Raw genomic sequence first — 16,497 nt, forward strand, 5'->3', positions numbered from 1 at the left:
ATTTTCAATGCATTCCATCCCATGCAAATCTCAGGGACAATACGCAGATAAACTGGCAGAAGAAGGGATATGGGAGATCCAATGATCCCTTTTTGTTCATTTACTTCTGAAGTTCTTAACAGTTGCCATCTTCTTATTGTTTGGTACCGCAAAAACAAACTTAGAGCCGCAATCACAAAATGGGTGACTAAAAATCGATAAACAGCTCTTTCTAAACTTATCACCGCTCATTTCCCGTCTTTTCTTTCACCGAAGAGGAAAGCGTATTCTCAACCTGCCATTCAATATGACTCTAATTTTGGATTTTTTGAAAATGTAGGAAATAATGGACTTAGTCTAGGTTCGAATACTAGATATCAGAGGCAAAGAAACAGTTATAAGTTTCGAGAACAAACACCGCACAGGTGACGTGAACGAATTGAAAATCTGCAAACTCTGATAGAGCATGTCATTAGCTGCTGCTTTCTACAGAAGTGGTGAGCTCTTTAAGCTGACAGATGCCTTATATTTGATAATTAAAACATATCGAGTTGAAAGAACTAACTGAGATAAGATATTTGATCAGAAGTTCGAAAATTTGACCAGAAGTTCGAAAACATTTTGTTTTTAATCATGTTCCAATACTCAGTGAAATCCTTTGGATGCAAAACGTTTTACCAGAGCCAATGTATAACAGTGAAGCATTTAAATTAATAAAAAAGCAGATTTAAAAAATAAATTCATATAGACTTCTAAAATCTATTAAGAAATTACTAAAATTTTAAAATTATATAAATATTAGAGAAAAATACTAATCAATAAAATAATAAAACTGCAGAAAAATTTCTTATAAACAAAATCCCAAAATTTCGCAAGCGACAAAATTGCAAGCGTAAGTTAGTGCTAAAAATGAAGGGGAAAAAAGAAAGAAAATAATCCATAAAAATTTTTAATTTTATCTCTCAAAAATTATTTGACAAAAACTACCTCATTTTATTAATAGTGTTACATAAATTGTTAGACAATGTCTTCATAGGCTTTCCAGAAGCAAACTCTGCAGAAGCATTAATTCTAAATCACGTAACTGTTTATAGTATATATTGATTCCCGATATAACAAAAGGTCCAATACAATTGTGGGCGAGGTACACAGTTGAATTCTCACCTCATCCATAACCAATGCTCTAATATGTTGCATTCTGGTACAGATGCGATGTAATTTGTCAAATATTTTATATCTATAATAATAGTTTACGTCAGGTATAATTTATTTGAACATCATGTCTTTCCCTTATTCGTACAACATACTGCTTTAGAAGTGTTTCGTTATGAAATATTGTATTTGCCCAAGTATTGCTAAAAATAGTGCAAAGAAATTACAAATCTCGACAAAAATAACTCCTATTAAGTATGTTTATGAGATAGCAATAGAGCAATAGAGCTCTAAGTTTAGCAATAGAGACAGCAAACATTGTGTAAATTTTTGTGAATGTTTGTCTTTATTTTTTTATAATTTAACTTTTTATGTAATTGTGTACTGCTGTGTATTGGTTTTACTAGTTTACTTAATGCATTTCTATAATGTTTACGTTTATGTATAAAGCATTTTGTTTCATTTGGACACCTTAAGATTGTTCCCCAACGTGATGATATTTTGGTAGTTCTCGAATATCATTTTTTTTTCCTCGAAGCTCCTAGAAGTGCTTATTCTCCAGCTGTAATGGAAGTGAACAACTGTTATAGTTATGGCTAAATAGTTCAACAGTCCAGTTACGCGATTCTGGATATTTCTGATATATTTCTCGCCTGTTAATAAGAATTTTGTCTCAGCCTTACTTTCTCTTCTCAGGAAATTTATAGCTTAGAATTTTATAGTTTATAGACATCTTTTCTCTTAGGCAGATCATTTTTCTACATTTTGCCATAATTTAAATAATTTAATCTCATTCATCATAGTAATGATTTTTAAGTACCTAAATTTAGTAGTGAACTACGCAAATTAAAATTTTATTTGTACTAAAAGAGTTTGAAAGAGAATAAAATGAAAGCATGAAAGAGTTTTACAAATTATTAAAAAGACTTATAACACCATCATAAAAATGAATTATCCCCGCAATCTGAGAAATTTTTTTCCTAAAATCACTTAATTGCCATTGTGGGTGATAGTAATTTAAAAGAAAATAACTGAAATAGAAAGCTATGACTATTTAATGAGTGCAATGAGTTTGCTTTTTGTACTTTAATTTATAATTATCTTATTGCTTTTTATATTTTAATTTATAATTATCTAATTGCTTTTTGTATTTAAATTTATAATTATATATATTTTAATTTATATTATAATTATCTTCTTGCTTTTTATATTTTAATTTATAATATCTTATTGCTTTTCATATTTTAATTTATAATTATATCATTTTATAATTATATTTTTATTCCATAACATTTTGTTATTCTTTCGTTTATTTTTTGTTAGTGTGTAGAAATGTGTAAACACTCACACATTTTAAAATTGTAGCCCTTATTTTTATTGCTCATTTTTTCATTTTTACTGCGTAGTGTAAGTTTTTATGCTCTAAATGTTATAATCACAGATCAACAAATTTTTTGGTATTAAGATGGATACTATTTTGTATTAAATTAAAGGACTTAATAAAAAGTTAAAGAGATATTTTTAAAAATCATTTTGCACAAAATGTATTCAGAAATAACATTCTTGACGAAACCGATGCCCACCAAAATATTCTCCATTTTAACTTTCTATGAAGAAAATCTAGCCTGACTATGGATTATCAAGAAAAATATATTATCTCAAATGGCTCCGCTCAAATTAGCTCGGTTAAAAGGGCACTTATTACTTACTATCAACATAAGGAAAACTACGAGCATTCTATGCAACCAGCTTCATTCAGAAACGATGAACTGACTCTCGGACGACTTGACAACAAGTCCATACTATTCCACATTTGTGCCTTTTAGAAATAACAAATGCATCTTGGTGTCCCAAGACTTCAAAATATCCACCATTCCAGAATTTACAAAAAAGCAACTGTTAAGTTTTATTAAAATTTTGATGAACATGAAAATGCACTTATAAGTTTACACAGACGTAGCTAATAGAAAGCATCCACATAATTCTAAAATTTTATTGCTGTAAAAATCAATGATTCAATGTTCCACAAGTTTCTCTTTAAGGTTCTGTCTTCAATGCACAGCGACACTTTAAGATTTCCTATTTCTACGTAGAAGAATGCATTATCATTGCCACAACGTTTTAAATATAAATGAAACATGTAGCTATATTAAATGAAGTAAGAAAAAAGAGAAGAATTTGAACCGTCTGGTACTTCCAAAAAAAAAAAAAATCTGAAAGTTTTCAGTCTTTATATTATGTCCAAAGGGGCGCTATTTCATTCACATACATATACATGTTTCGAAAACCTTTGGATTAATATCACTTTGCGTTAAAAATATTTGCAAACAGCATATCTTTAGAATTTCCGGTAGACGGTCTCGCGCGCCGGAGATATAATCAAAAGAGGCAATTTGCCCTGAAGAACTATTAATTTCGTTTTGGCATTTTGCCTCGAAGACTATAAACGGCGAATCACCTTTTAAACTGTTGCCACCAAATATTATAACCTTGTATTATATTTGAAGAAATTAAATAATGAAGAATCTGCATGAATGTATGTATGTTTCTTGTATTGTGATAAAACAACGGTACCGAGAGCCATCAAAATTTGAATAACGTAATCTTCCATAGAATAGGGTCATGTAGAAGCTCTAATTTGAATTTGAAATTACTTTTACAATCAGTTTCATATTTTGTAGCCCTTCACCGAATTTTTGATTAAAAAAACTAAAAGATTTCAAAGCGAGCAATGACAACACTGTACGAAAAAAAAATATTTTTATCTCCAGCACACGAGACTTTGAATCGGAACTTCTAAAGATTTGCTCATTTTAAAATTATTTTGCGATATTGCTGTTGAACTGAATTTTATGGTTTGAGTACGTAGAATATGATATTTAGTTAATAAAAGTAACACACAAAACGTTAAAAATCGTCTCTTTGGACATACTTTAAAATCTGAAACCTTTCACATTTTTTTTTTCGTACAGTGTTGCAACTGCTCTCTTTGAAATCGCTGAATGTGTTAATCAAAAGTTTTTTTTTTTTTAATTTTACAAAATATGAAAAAGTAATAAAACAAATTCGAAATTCCGAATTTGGGTTTCCAGGTGTCCACAATCGGCCGGAGGACAACATTATTCAAAATTTGATGGGCTCTATGTATCGTTGTTTTTTAGAATGCGAGAAACATGCCTACATTTATGCAGATTCTTCATCATTTAATTTCTTTAAATATAATACACGGCAATAATATTTGGTGGCGACAATTTGAATAGTGAAACGGATTTTTATATTGAACCGATGCAAAATGTCGTTTCCAGACTAATAGCACTTGGGGGTTAACGCCCGTTTGGGCTAAAAAGGCATATGGTCTGAGAGCACATGAACAGCGAAAGGGTATTATTATTATTATTATTATTTATTACCTTTCCTGCAGATGTAATCACCGGGACTGAAGAGGACGGGTCTGAGTCTGAGGACGAGTTCGCAGAGGAATCCCGCCTCCGTGTTCTGGAAGATTTCGACCCTCTTCAGGGTATCGAGATGGACGTGGATGGCGATCTCGGCCTTCAGTTTGTCCGGCAGGCAGCCGACGGACCGCTCCTCGTCCGAGCATTTCTGAGTCACCCACAGATAATCGAACCAACGGATCACCTTATTCTGAAGGTGGTCAGGCACTCTTCGCATCCTCATGTATGTCTTCACGGCATCCAGACGGGCTGCAGGAGAGACGTCAGAGTCACTATTAATCCAACACTACGCAAACAAACAGTAACTGCCGAAAAAAGTTAATTTACAGTCTGAAAACTTCAGATCATAGTCTAATATCTCTAAAATGAGATTACTATTAAAATTTTAAAAATTTAAAGACATAAAATATTACAAAATATGAAATAAATATCGCAAGTACTTCTTTTCTTGTGTTAGCTAAAAATAATATCTAATTCAATCAATTTACTGCAGCACCTTCGCTCACAAAAAGTGAAATGGATATCTTGGCCTTTAAACTCGAAGAATGCTTTTAGCTTTAACGTTCTATTTGTCATTCTTCATGCCTCAGAGGGTCCATGATCGGGACTCACACTAGCATAGCATTAATTAATAGCTTTTGCTGGTGTCAGTATTCTGACGGTAAGCAATAAGATAAAAAATTACAACAGATAATTTTTTCTCTCTAGGGAATATAGATGGCTTCATAAGACAAAATAAAGAAAATTGCATGACCCCATCGCTTACGCATTAAATGAAACTTATCTTCATTAAGTAAATTCACACTTTTGCTCAAAATGAATTTTGGTTTTGAAAACTCCATCATTTATCTTTGCATATTTCTTTGAAACTAAAATGGCGTAAACAAACAAATATCAAAATTTTAGGAAACGATACTACCGTTTGAAAATTAAAAAGAAAAGAACTGTATAAAGATATTTTTAAACTGCACATTATTAAAACATTTCATCACCATCCATTTTACTTCGCATGCAATGAAGCAGAATCAGAAAATTCCCACTGGATGTGTCTATAGGCTGATAAAAAAGTATTTCATTCATCACTTTGCATTTTATTTATCCCATTTTACTTCGTATGCAGATAGTGCACTAAAGTAAAATAAAAAAAAAAAATTCAAGTGATGTATTATAGGCTACTAAAAATGTATTTTATTTATTACGTTTATAATATAAAATAAGATTTGCTAAAAAATAGCTTTTTAAATGACTTTAAACAAAATAATGACAATAAAATAGTATTTCGAATGACACAGTTTCTTACACTGACTAGCAGCAGAGCTCTTTTTAATACTAAAGAGAGAACAAATTTAAGCATCGCCAACTGTTTCGTGTTTCTGATCTTTACTTTCAATCAAAAAGATCTTATCATTAAATGAAAACAATGATAGTTTGAAATTTTTTACTCAATAATTTTGTAATTTGAGTGCCCCATGAAGCCATTCCTACCCTTAGCCAAATAAATCTCAAGTGCTTTGCCATAGTCATATAAACCAAACCAACCATACCATTATATATCCCTTTTTTTGTAACCCATGGTAAAGGAAGACTTGAAAATTGCATATTAAACTGTTCTTATAAGCACTTACGAATATTGTGTTATTAAAATGTATAACTCAATAATCAAAACCTCTGTCAAATGCAACGAATGTTGTAAGGATCTTAAGTTTTACTAACGTTTATTTTATTTTAAATCTTTACTATCACTTCTTATTTTCTACTTCCGGCCAGAATTATAAGCGTTAAGGTTTTTATGCAAAGTTTGTCTGGCGAACGCCAAGTATTTAAGTTGTGGCTTTTTGCCAAGCGAGAGAGAGGAAGCAGTGAATCGAAGCAAGCCGCTTACCTTAGAAGTTACACAGTTGCTTGTTGCCTTCCAGGCCAGAGGTTTTAATCCTCTTGATAAATTTTAAACGTATTGTAGTGTTCACAGTTCTCTGTACTACATACGCTTCCTGTTAATATAAGGCCAATCTTCCACGTTTAATATTCTAAAGTTAAATTAGAGTTTAGTTTTATTTTTATACTTTTACGTTTTGACCCCAAGTAGCGGGTCGGTGTATTCCGAAGTATTCTATTTCTTTTTAAAATAAATTTCAAGAACATTTCCAGAAAATTCCAGTGAAATAAAAATTAAATAAATTTAATTCTATTTAAATAAATTTCTATTCTATTTATTTTTAAAATAAATTTCAAGAACATTTCCAGAAAATTTCTCAATTTCAAAATCTTAATACAGCATGGTAAAGTATTTAAAGTATATGCACATATGTCGGCTACCCATAATTAAAATTCCTAATTAAATAAACACGGCTTTTGCAGTCTTGTAAATTCTAAATTTCCGAAAACGCATGAGACTTTTTTAGTTCGCAACGAAATGACCTGCCAAAATAAAAAATAAAAAAATCATGAAAGTACAATTGCATTTGTAAGAATGAAAAATGTCTTATAAAAGCATTGAAAAAACAATGTGAGTGTTTGTTTTTGATAAATAAACAAAATAATGATAAAAAGAAATAAAAATCTGGAAACTTTCAGATTTTGTATTACACCCGAAGAGGCTTTTTTTATTTATATACAAATTTCGATTTTTATTTATATACACATTTACATACATTTCGAGAGCATTTAGGTTGAAAATATTAAAAGAAAGTAATAGTAATTAAAAGAAAGTACAAATAGAGTTCCTTTAGGCTAAAAATATTAAAAGAAAGCCTATTACAATTTCCGTAGACAGTTTCACACGCTGCAGAATATTTTTTCCCCTGTACAGTGTTGCCATTGCTTCTCGCTTTGAAATCGTTGAGTTTATTAATCAAAAATTCGTTAAAGTTTTACAGAATTTGAAATACACAATAAAATATTTAAAAACAGTACATCTTTAGAATTTTCGATAGACAGTTTAGCGCTGGAGATAAAAATGCTTTTCCTGTACAGTGTTTCCTGTACAGTGTGATGTTGTCATTGCTCACTATGAAATCATTAAGGTTTCCCGTTTTGAGATTAATAGACCTTCTGGGCTAACGCTCCTTTGAGCTAAAATTATTTAGTATCAGTCAAATTGTATTTAATACGAAGAAGATTAATAATAAATACCAAATTAAATTTGTCTATCACAAGAAGTATTTGCCTATTATTAACACATAAATAAATAAGCTTGTAGCAAAGCAATTAGAAATTCCTATATAAAATGAAACCAGGTTTTCATTTACTTATTGATTTATCTTCTAAAATGAACTTGAACCGCGAAATATTCTCCAGATGCATTCATCCTTTCGCGAAGTACTTTTTAGAAAATAAGTCGGCAGTTTCAGTTATCGAATTTTGAATAAAATCAGATTGAATTTAATTGCATTTAATGCTTCCAATAACCATCTCAAGAAATAAAAGATCACATTTCTTTCCTCGAAAAATAAAGAGAGCTGATAATCCTAAAATTCTAAAACCAAAACTCTGCCATAGTTATATCTTTCACTAAAAAAAAATATAATAATCAAGGACAAATACATATACATTACATTACTCACGGCAGGCGAAAATTTCCGGATAACGAGAACACAATCCTCATTTACAAAACAGACGCTTCGAATTAAAATACATCAAGAAGGTAACGCTCTCACTGTCCGTGATTTACTTTTTTTCTTTCAGAGACAAGTCTGGGGACAATCTTTTTCCACTTTCGATTTATTACATTTTATATGGATTTCGAAGAATCCAGAAAATTCACGGAGAGTCGAGCATTTCTACCGAATATTTTCCGAGCTCTTCAATATGAGAAACGGGGCAAATTGAAAAGGTATATTATTATTCTCTGGCTCCGTTTTCTTCAGAAGGCTGGAGATGAAAGCTGACATAAAAATATTATAACAGAATAAATTATATGGAAGAAGAAAAGAACTCTGTACTGCCGAGGCTTTCCCATCAGAGATAGCCAGGCCATACACTACAAGACCATCGATTTTCTTTTATTGTGATCCACAGAGGACATGAAATCAGAAAAGAACTATTACGTCTCTTACTTAAAGAGACGTTACTTAGGAAGTTTCCGGAATAGAACATTCATGGGTACCAAACGTGTTTAACATTATCTCAAAGTTTTTACATCGGCTGTTAGATACTGGAGATGAACTATCTGAATCCTAAAACAGCCCAAAACTTGAAAAATATTCGAAATTCGAAAATTCAAATTTTCGCGCAGTTTTCATCATTGATTTTTCAGAATCCTAATTTAAAAAAAAAAAAAAAAAAAAAAAATTAAACTTTTTAATTCCCACCTTTGAAGAGACTACAAGAAACCCTCATGTCGACCACATGACTTCCTTGTATGGCCTATTAAATTATGCACATTTTTTGCTGCATCTCATTTAAAAATTACTTCCTCGAATTTCATTAGAAATCTAATACTCATTCAATTAATTTTGTTCTCACTTCGCGGCAAAGCAAAAATATATAAAAACTCAATACATCTTCATTAAAAACTGTAAAATACAGAAAAACCTAAAAACCTTAAACAGTTTAAAAAAAACAATTTTTATAGTTAAAATTAAAGTTTCTGTGCCAAAACAAGCAGCGGTTATAGGAAGACGAAAATGTCCGTGCACAAAATGTTACCTTTCCGTCACACTGGGCAAAAACGCACGGAAGCTGGTGCACCAACTGACTTAATTCACTTTTCTACTAAGAGTTTCAAATGTAAACACATGGCTGCTTCGTTTGGATTAACGCCACTTTTAAATTGTTGATATTTCTACAACTATTGCATGCAAATTAACTAAAGGCATAAGACCCTTAACCGGAACGTAATTAAACCACTTTTAAAGCAAAAAATGCATAATTTACCAAAATATAAGAATAAAAATACTGAACTCACCGAGCCGTGTAATAGAATTGGAATAATATATATATATGTAAGATAAAAATATGAAAGAAAACTTACAAATTTAATTGCCTATAACCTCCTTTATTTTTTATTTAATTTGGGGACTTTATCTCGCGTTCTTAGAAATAGTGCCATAAATCTAAACTGCATCATTCAAATTCATCATGCGATGTTACTTAATGCTTAATGCAGATGCCTCTTGGCCAATTACTGAATTGTAAAGCTAAACTTAAAACTGAAACCTTTGCCTCCTTCCCTTCTTCCTTTGCATTACTACTGCGACACTCTCTCTCTTTTCGCTTGTACTTTCCTTGTGGCCAGAGGCTTTGCTGCACTCATCTATGTTCGCTTCTATCGCCATAGTATCAAAATTGTAAATGTTCTGGAAATAGGCACGATTGGAGTGCCAAGTGAATTGTGGCCACAAATGAGAATTAAAATAAGTGTGGAATTCAATCCAGCTCGACTGCTTTTTCTTCAAAATGAATGGACGTTCTAAGCATCAAGTATCTTCGCAATCAGCATTTCTACGCATCTACATCTTAGTGTTCTTACATCAATGCTTCTCTTAAAATGTGCTGTTATTACATATATGTATATAAAATATTTTAATGCAGTCGTAGCGGCTGAAGGTGGAGGCTTCATGAGGCAGCTAACAAAACTGAATTAAAGAATCACCGTCTTTATTTTTACACATCTCAAATCATTGAAAAGTAATTTGTCTATTTGGCAGACAAATTACTTTTCAATCATCGTTGAATAAGATAAATTTTTATATACAAAGTATTTTAAAGAAAGTTAAAAAGATACGACGTCATTTCAGTCAGGAAAGCATAAGCGGCGCAGACCTGTTTGCATAGCAGAAATCAGGAAAAAGGGAAAGCGTATTTATACTTCGTTTAGGTGCAAATGTGAAGCTAAGCCGTGATTGATTCATTTTAGTTTTAGTTCCTTTTTTCAAGCAGTGTTATGTAATTTGGAAAGATCGTGAATTTGGAAGAAAAGATGAACTCAGGGGAAAGAACATCAAATTTAGAATAGTTAATTCTAAGGTGGCCAATTACTTCTTAACATAGCCATCGCATTTTATTATATCTTACATCATCTATCTAAGTACAAAAATCTTCTATCTAAGTAACTATATTCGTAACAATATTGTTTTTGTATCCAGCGTGACTGTTAACACATCGCTGTACCTACAAATGCCATATTTAGTTTTGCTGATATTGTTTATTTTCATTATTCTACAAATGCCATGTTTAGTTTTGCTGATATTGTTTATTTCATTCACATCGCTATACCTACAAATGCCATGTTTAGTTTTGCTGATATTGTTTATTTTCATTATTTACTTCCTTGTAGTAAGTAGTAGAATACTCTGGAGATGTTAAATATGCGCAAAATAGAGCGGTGTTATGCTTGGGTTACTTTACTTTACTTTTTGCAATATCATAAGTTACTTTATGCTTGGGTTACTTTATACTTTACTTTATGCAATATGAAGGATGTAGAAGAATGAAAGGTTAACTAAGATAGCGAGCTAGCTAATGACAATTCGATTAGTTTCTAAAATAAAGTAGTAATAGACGTAGAAAGGGATATCGAGAAAGATAAAAAAAGAGAAATCAAAAAAGCAGTTTTTAGTACAGAAGGTTTATCTGCATTTTTCTAATTTAAATCGAGGACTTGGAGTTCTTGGAAATATGGATCGCTACATTGATTATTTCGCCAAAGTTGAACAGCAAATTCGGGAAGTAGTGGGACATTATAGCGAAAAAAATTCCGAAAAAAAAAAAAGCAAAACACCAACATTGTGTAAAATCAGTTACTGAAAGCGAAAGCTACAAGCTGCACATTAGACGTCATCTTCAAGCAAGTACCGCAAAATAGACTTTATCCTACAATACCTTCTCCTCGCTTATTTTTCACACTTTCCTTACACCCTGCTATGGAAAACTGACAAAGTTTGTATCACAGCGCGATATTTTAAGTACAGTTTTTACCTGTATGAATGAATTTTAGGATTCAAAAGTTTTAATTAATTTGCATTTCCTTTACTAAATGTCACTGGTACTTTTTTAATAAATATAGTGTATTTTAATGCTATGCCCGTGTTTCGACAATTATGGAGTAGAAGCTGTTTCATTAGCTAGGCTGACCTCCATACAAATCACTTGAATTTCAAATATATGGGTGGTTTTGTGCAAGCAATAATTTCGGTTTCCGAAAAGCGAAAGTTATGACTCTTCTCCCAGCGATGAGAGGCTAATCACCTCCATCTACTTCACATACCCTATGTGTTCGCTTATCTTGAATTTTAAGGATTTGTGTGGTTTTTCTACATGCGTGAAATTGAAAGAATTTCACAAATGTTCCCTGAATCTTCTCGCTGATGTCTCGGGGTCGAATTTTCTAACAGCCTCTTTCTACATTTGTCTCACTCTCTACTTGTCGGCTTTCGTTATGCCATAAAATGAAAGAAACGGCTAAAAGGTATGCTCTTTGTTTACACATAACTAATGATAGCAGTGTACTTTATAAACAACTCCAGAAATTAACTTAGAACTACACAGTTTAAATTTTATGCGTGCATTTAATTTGCAAGCTCTGTAAAGGTTTTCTAATTACAAAGAGACAAAATGTACTTGGAATTAAAGTTTAGAATTTAAAATTAATTAGAGTTTTCCAAGTCATCTTACTAAAAAAGCTGAACATTGATATGATGAACTGAGAAATTACTGAAATGTGTGCCAGCACACTGCATCGAAATTTCTAAACCAATGCCGCTATGCTGCTTTTTTGCAATTTTGTGTTCAATTAGCTTTGACATAAGAGCAAAGAAAATTATGATGAATAATAAAGCTAAACTGATAAGAAGAAGTGGGTCAACGGGAGTAAAATGCAATAGCAGACTGGTAGACTGCGAGCTAAACGAGAGCGTAAAAAAGCCTTAAGAAACCCTTTTGGGCAACCGTTAAAATATGAACACTTTCAGAATTTGCTTTTATTATTATTCATTTATTGACGGATTTGAGCAGGAAACATAAAAATACGAACATGAATCCGATCTGCCAGTGCTAGTTTGTCGTGTTACCACTTGCACTGGAAAAGCACCATTGATATTGCAATAATTCCTTTACATTTTTCATATAGTTCTTTTCCTGAGCGCTTTTACTTTGCTTTTGCGTACGTTTCTACAAAATTTACATTAGTGACTGCATATTTCTCGATTATTCTCGGGACTGCATTTCCAATTTGAGTACATGCAGTTGCAGTGGAATAAGAAAAATTCCCGAAACTTAATATTGAAGAAACAAAGAGGAACAGTAAAATAAAAAAGGAGACGACGGAACTATTGGATCCAACTCCGAACATCCGAAGAATACATATTTGAAGAAACAAGATAACTTGCTGTGTTTGATTGTGGGAAGCTGATGCAGGGATTCTCCTCCCCCCCCTCCCGGCGTCTGTTTGATTTCTGAGGAAATATTTTCGTATTTGTTTCCGCGTTTTTATATTTGCGCCCAATATTTTTTTTTCAAAGTCAATGGAGTCGTAACCCCTGAAAAGAAATCTAATATATTTCTTTTGAACTACAAGCAAAATAAATCCTACGTAAATGCGATAGATTCACTCAACTATCTGTGTAAATACTATTTCTAATTATGGTGATGTATTCCAGGAAGACAGAAAAAAAATGAATTCGTACTTACTGAAACGTGATTCATGGTTTTAATTTTTAGCATATAAAATAAAAGAAACGTTGCTTTTATTTTGTGCAGAAGAATCATTTCCCGTACTAAAAACTAAAAACCACCTACAAACACACGGAACTTACCGTTTATCGTCCAAATTACAGTAGTGTATGTCGCTTTTCGATATTGTGTACAACACATGACTTCCTTGTAAAGAATACGTGTATACGAACCGGTTTCCCTTAAAAAGTCCTCCACGAAGGCATCCCTCCCTTAAGGCAGATAGGCCTCGAGTGCTTTGCCGTAATCTAATAAACCAACCAAACCTTGTAAGGAATATTAAATTATACGCAATTTTTCCTATACTTCATTTAAACTCATTTCCTCGAATTCCATTAGAGACATATCTCTCATTCAATTAATTCAGTTCTCATCTCGCGGCAAGACAAAAATACATAAAAACTCAAAATATCTTCATTAAAAATTGAAATATATAGAAAAACATAAAACACCAAATACAGTTAAAACGATTAAAAAAAAAAACAATTTTTAAAATGAAAAGTACAGTTTCTACACAAAAACAAGCAATTCGGCCAGCGGGCAAGAAGGCTGATTTTTCGGCGCACAAAATTAAAATTTTCCTTTTGGTCCCACTCGGCAAAAAAACACTGAAGGTGCAGAAAGAATTAAATCACTATTCTGCTAAGTTTCAAATTTAATGTCTGCTATGGTAAAAAGAATTAGGCTTAGCGGCACTTAAACAAATTTTAAATCGTTGATAATTCTACAATTATTGCATGCAGATTAACTAAAGGCATAAAAACCTTAACCGGAAGATAAGAACAATATAATTCAATCATTTTGAAATCAGAACTGTCAATTTAAAAATTATTTTCACCTTCAAATTGCTATGTTGCATGAAAGACTATACCTAAACGAATATGGCGGTATAGTTTGGACGTCTTTAACAGAATTGAATTAGACATTCTTATTCAAATTGTTACGTTAGTATAATTTAGATTAGATGTTTCTCCATGATTATCTATCTCTTTTATTAACAAAATGAGCCTACTTCAGCTTTCAAGTCTCAAAAAAGCCCCGTGAGTGAGTTCCATATTCTGAAACATTTGACAACACGGACAAATGAATTCTTCAGTATTTGAAAAATGGGCAAATGAGAAGTTAATTTCAAACCTACTGCCAAATTCCGTTATAATTATTGATAATGCGCCTTATCATTCGGTGCAGCTAAATAAAACACCTAATGCCTCCCAAAAAAAATGAAGATATAATGCAGTGGCTGACAAAAAACAACATTTCTTTTTGTCCGAATTTGCGAAAAGTGGAGCTGCTGCATTTAGTGAAACAAACTGCTCACAAAGTCAAAACTTTCAAATTTGATTGCATAATGGAAAAACAAGGCCATACAGTTATGTGAATCCCACCATGTCACTGTGATATAAACGCCATAGAATATGTATGGGCTGAAGTAAAATATTATGTTCAGAACACGACTGCAGATATAAGCATGTCGAATTTATTACATTTCACAAACGAGGCTATTGAAAGTGTTTCGGTGAACAATTGAAAGAAGTACTGTGATCATGTAAAGAATTTAGAAACTGAATATTGGAGATGAAGTGACATTGGGGTTCATTGAATTCCTCTTCTGTTTTTGTTCATTTTTCTTTGAATTTCATAATTTTTGAAGTGGGATTATGCTTGTTTGAAAGGTTTTAACATTTTTAAATTCATAGTTGCAATTAAATGATTATTTGAAATTTATAAATTATGAATTTCAACTTCTGGTCTTTGTGAAATATTAGTTCTAAATTTCTTTCTTTATATCTTTAATGATAATTTTTCTGCAGCTTAATGCGCGAAAACAAATAGGCAAGTTTGTGTTTTGTTCTCAAAAGAATTCTTTTGTAATTATATATATATATATATATATATAATTACAATTATTTATTTTATTATATATATATATATATATATTATTATTATTATTTAAAGGTTATAATGATTTGATATACTGTTATTAGTAAATTAATCTGATATTTCTTTAATACAGAACTCTTTTAATTTTAAGAAAATTCCCAATCGTTTTTTGGAATCCAATCGTTTTTTGGAAAGAAAAAAACTTAATACATTTTAAGATCATCTGACATGATGACATTTCTTAATATTTCCTGCGTTATGAGAATAATTTATTCTTTTGTTCTAAAAATAAATTCTGCTACTTCAAACTTCAAAGGAAATTTTTCTGTTCTAGCCATTCCAGACATTTTGACATCGCTAATGGCATTCTTTCTTTCAATTCGTGCCTCATCTGTAAGAAAGTGTTTCGTTTGTTTCGCGAGTTTTTTCCCCGTCAAGTATCCACTATATCGGGCGATTCTTATATGGATTATAACACAAAATAACAAGATGCTTTATTCCTCTGAGACTAAAAAACTCCAGAGCAACCGCAAATGGATAAAATATATACTCTATTTTCCTCCAGCGTAAGAGTATTTTTCGCAACATAAAAGATCCAACTTTTAAAAAATAATAAAAACCAACTCAATGAAATATAAGACAAAAACCAGGGGGGAGGAGGAGACAAATATCCATACGGTAAAAAAAATATCATGAGAAATATATTTTCCTTGTGGGAATTCAGTATAAAAGAATGAAATTATGCACAAAAATATATGAGCAGATATTAATGTTGAGATATTAAGCATAATACTAAGTATTAAAGTTAAGATACTACGCGTAAAAGTGTTAAGACACTAAGCATAATGCAAAGATTAATTTCAGGTAAATTTCTATCGCTTGATTAAAAAACGACATGAACTTTAAAAACTGTAATTTTTGAGGACTAATATTAATTTCCTTGTACGAAGTAAAGGAAGTACTGTAATATTTTAATCTCACGTGAAATGTCCGTTATCATATTTCAATGAAAATAGCCATTTTGAACCGCTGTTGAATCCATTTGAATGATTTTAAGTATGGACGCATGGACAGAATAAAGGACTTACAACAGTCCAGTTAAGGTATTTATGACTTTAGCTAATCTTTATGCAATAGTTGTAGACATATCAACAATTTAAAAATGGTTGCTATGCCTACAGATGCTGCCATTTGCTTAGATGTGAAACTCTTTGCGAAATAGCGAATTAAGTCACTTTGTGTACCAACTTTAGTGTCCTTTTGCCCAGTTAAACCGAAAGTGTACGTACGTATGTATGTATCTCACATAACTCGAAAATGATCAGCCATAGAGCGTTGAAATTATGTATAAATGACTGTT

At 31.5% G+C, this 16,497-nt stretch overlaps 1 protein-coding gene across 1 annotated transcript in view; it reads right to left on the bottom strand.

Annotated features, from left to right (window-relative positions):
* Positions 1-16,497, bottom strand: part of LOC118187962 (uncharacterized) — a 139,388-nt gene that overhangs the window by 18,184 nt on the left and 104,707 nt on the right. The window contains exon 2 of the mRNA XM_035358272.2: positions 4,542-4,835. Coding sequence (XP_035214163.1) covers positions 4,542-4,835 — 294 coding nt within the window. The remainder of the gene's footprint in view (positions 1-4,541; positions 4,836-16,497) is intronic.

The sequence above is a fragment of the Stegodyphus dumicola genome, chromosome 1 (genome assembly GCF_044657685.1).
Source record: "Stegodyphus dumicola isolate Sdum_Otavi_A_Nest chromosome 1, ASM4465768v1".
NCBI classification, from domain to species: Eukaryota; Metazoa; Arthropoda; class Arachnida; order Araneae; family Eresidae; genus Stegodyphus; species Stegodyphus dumicola.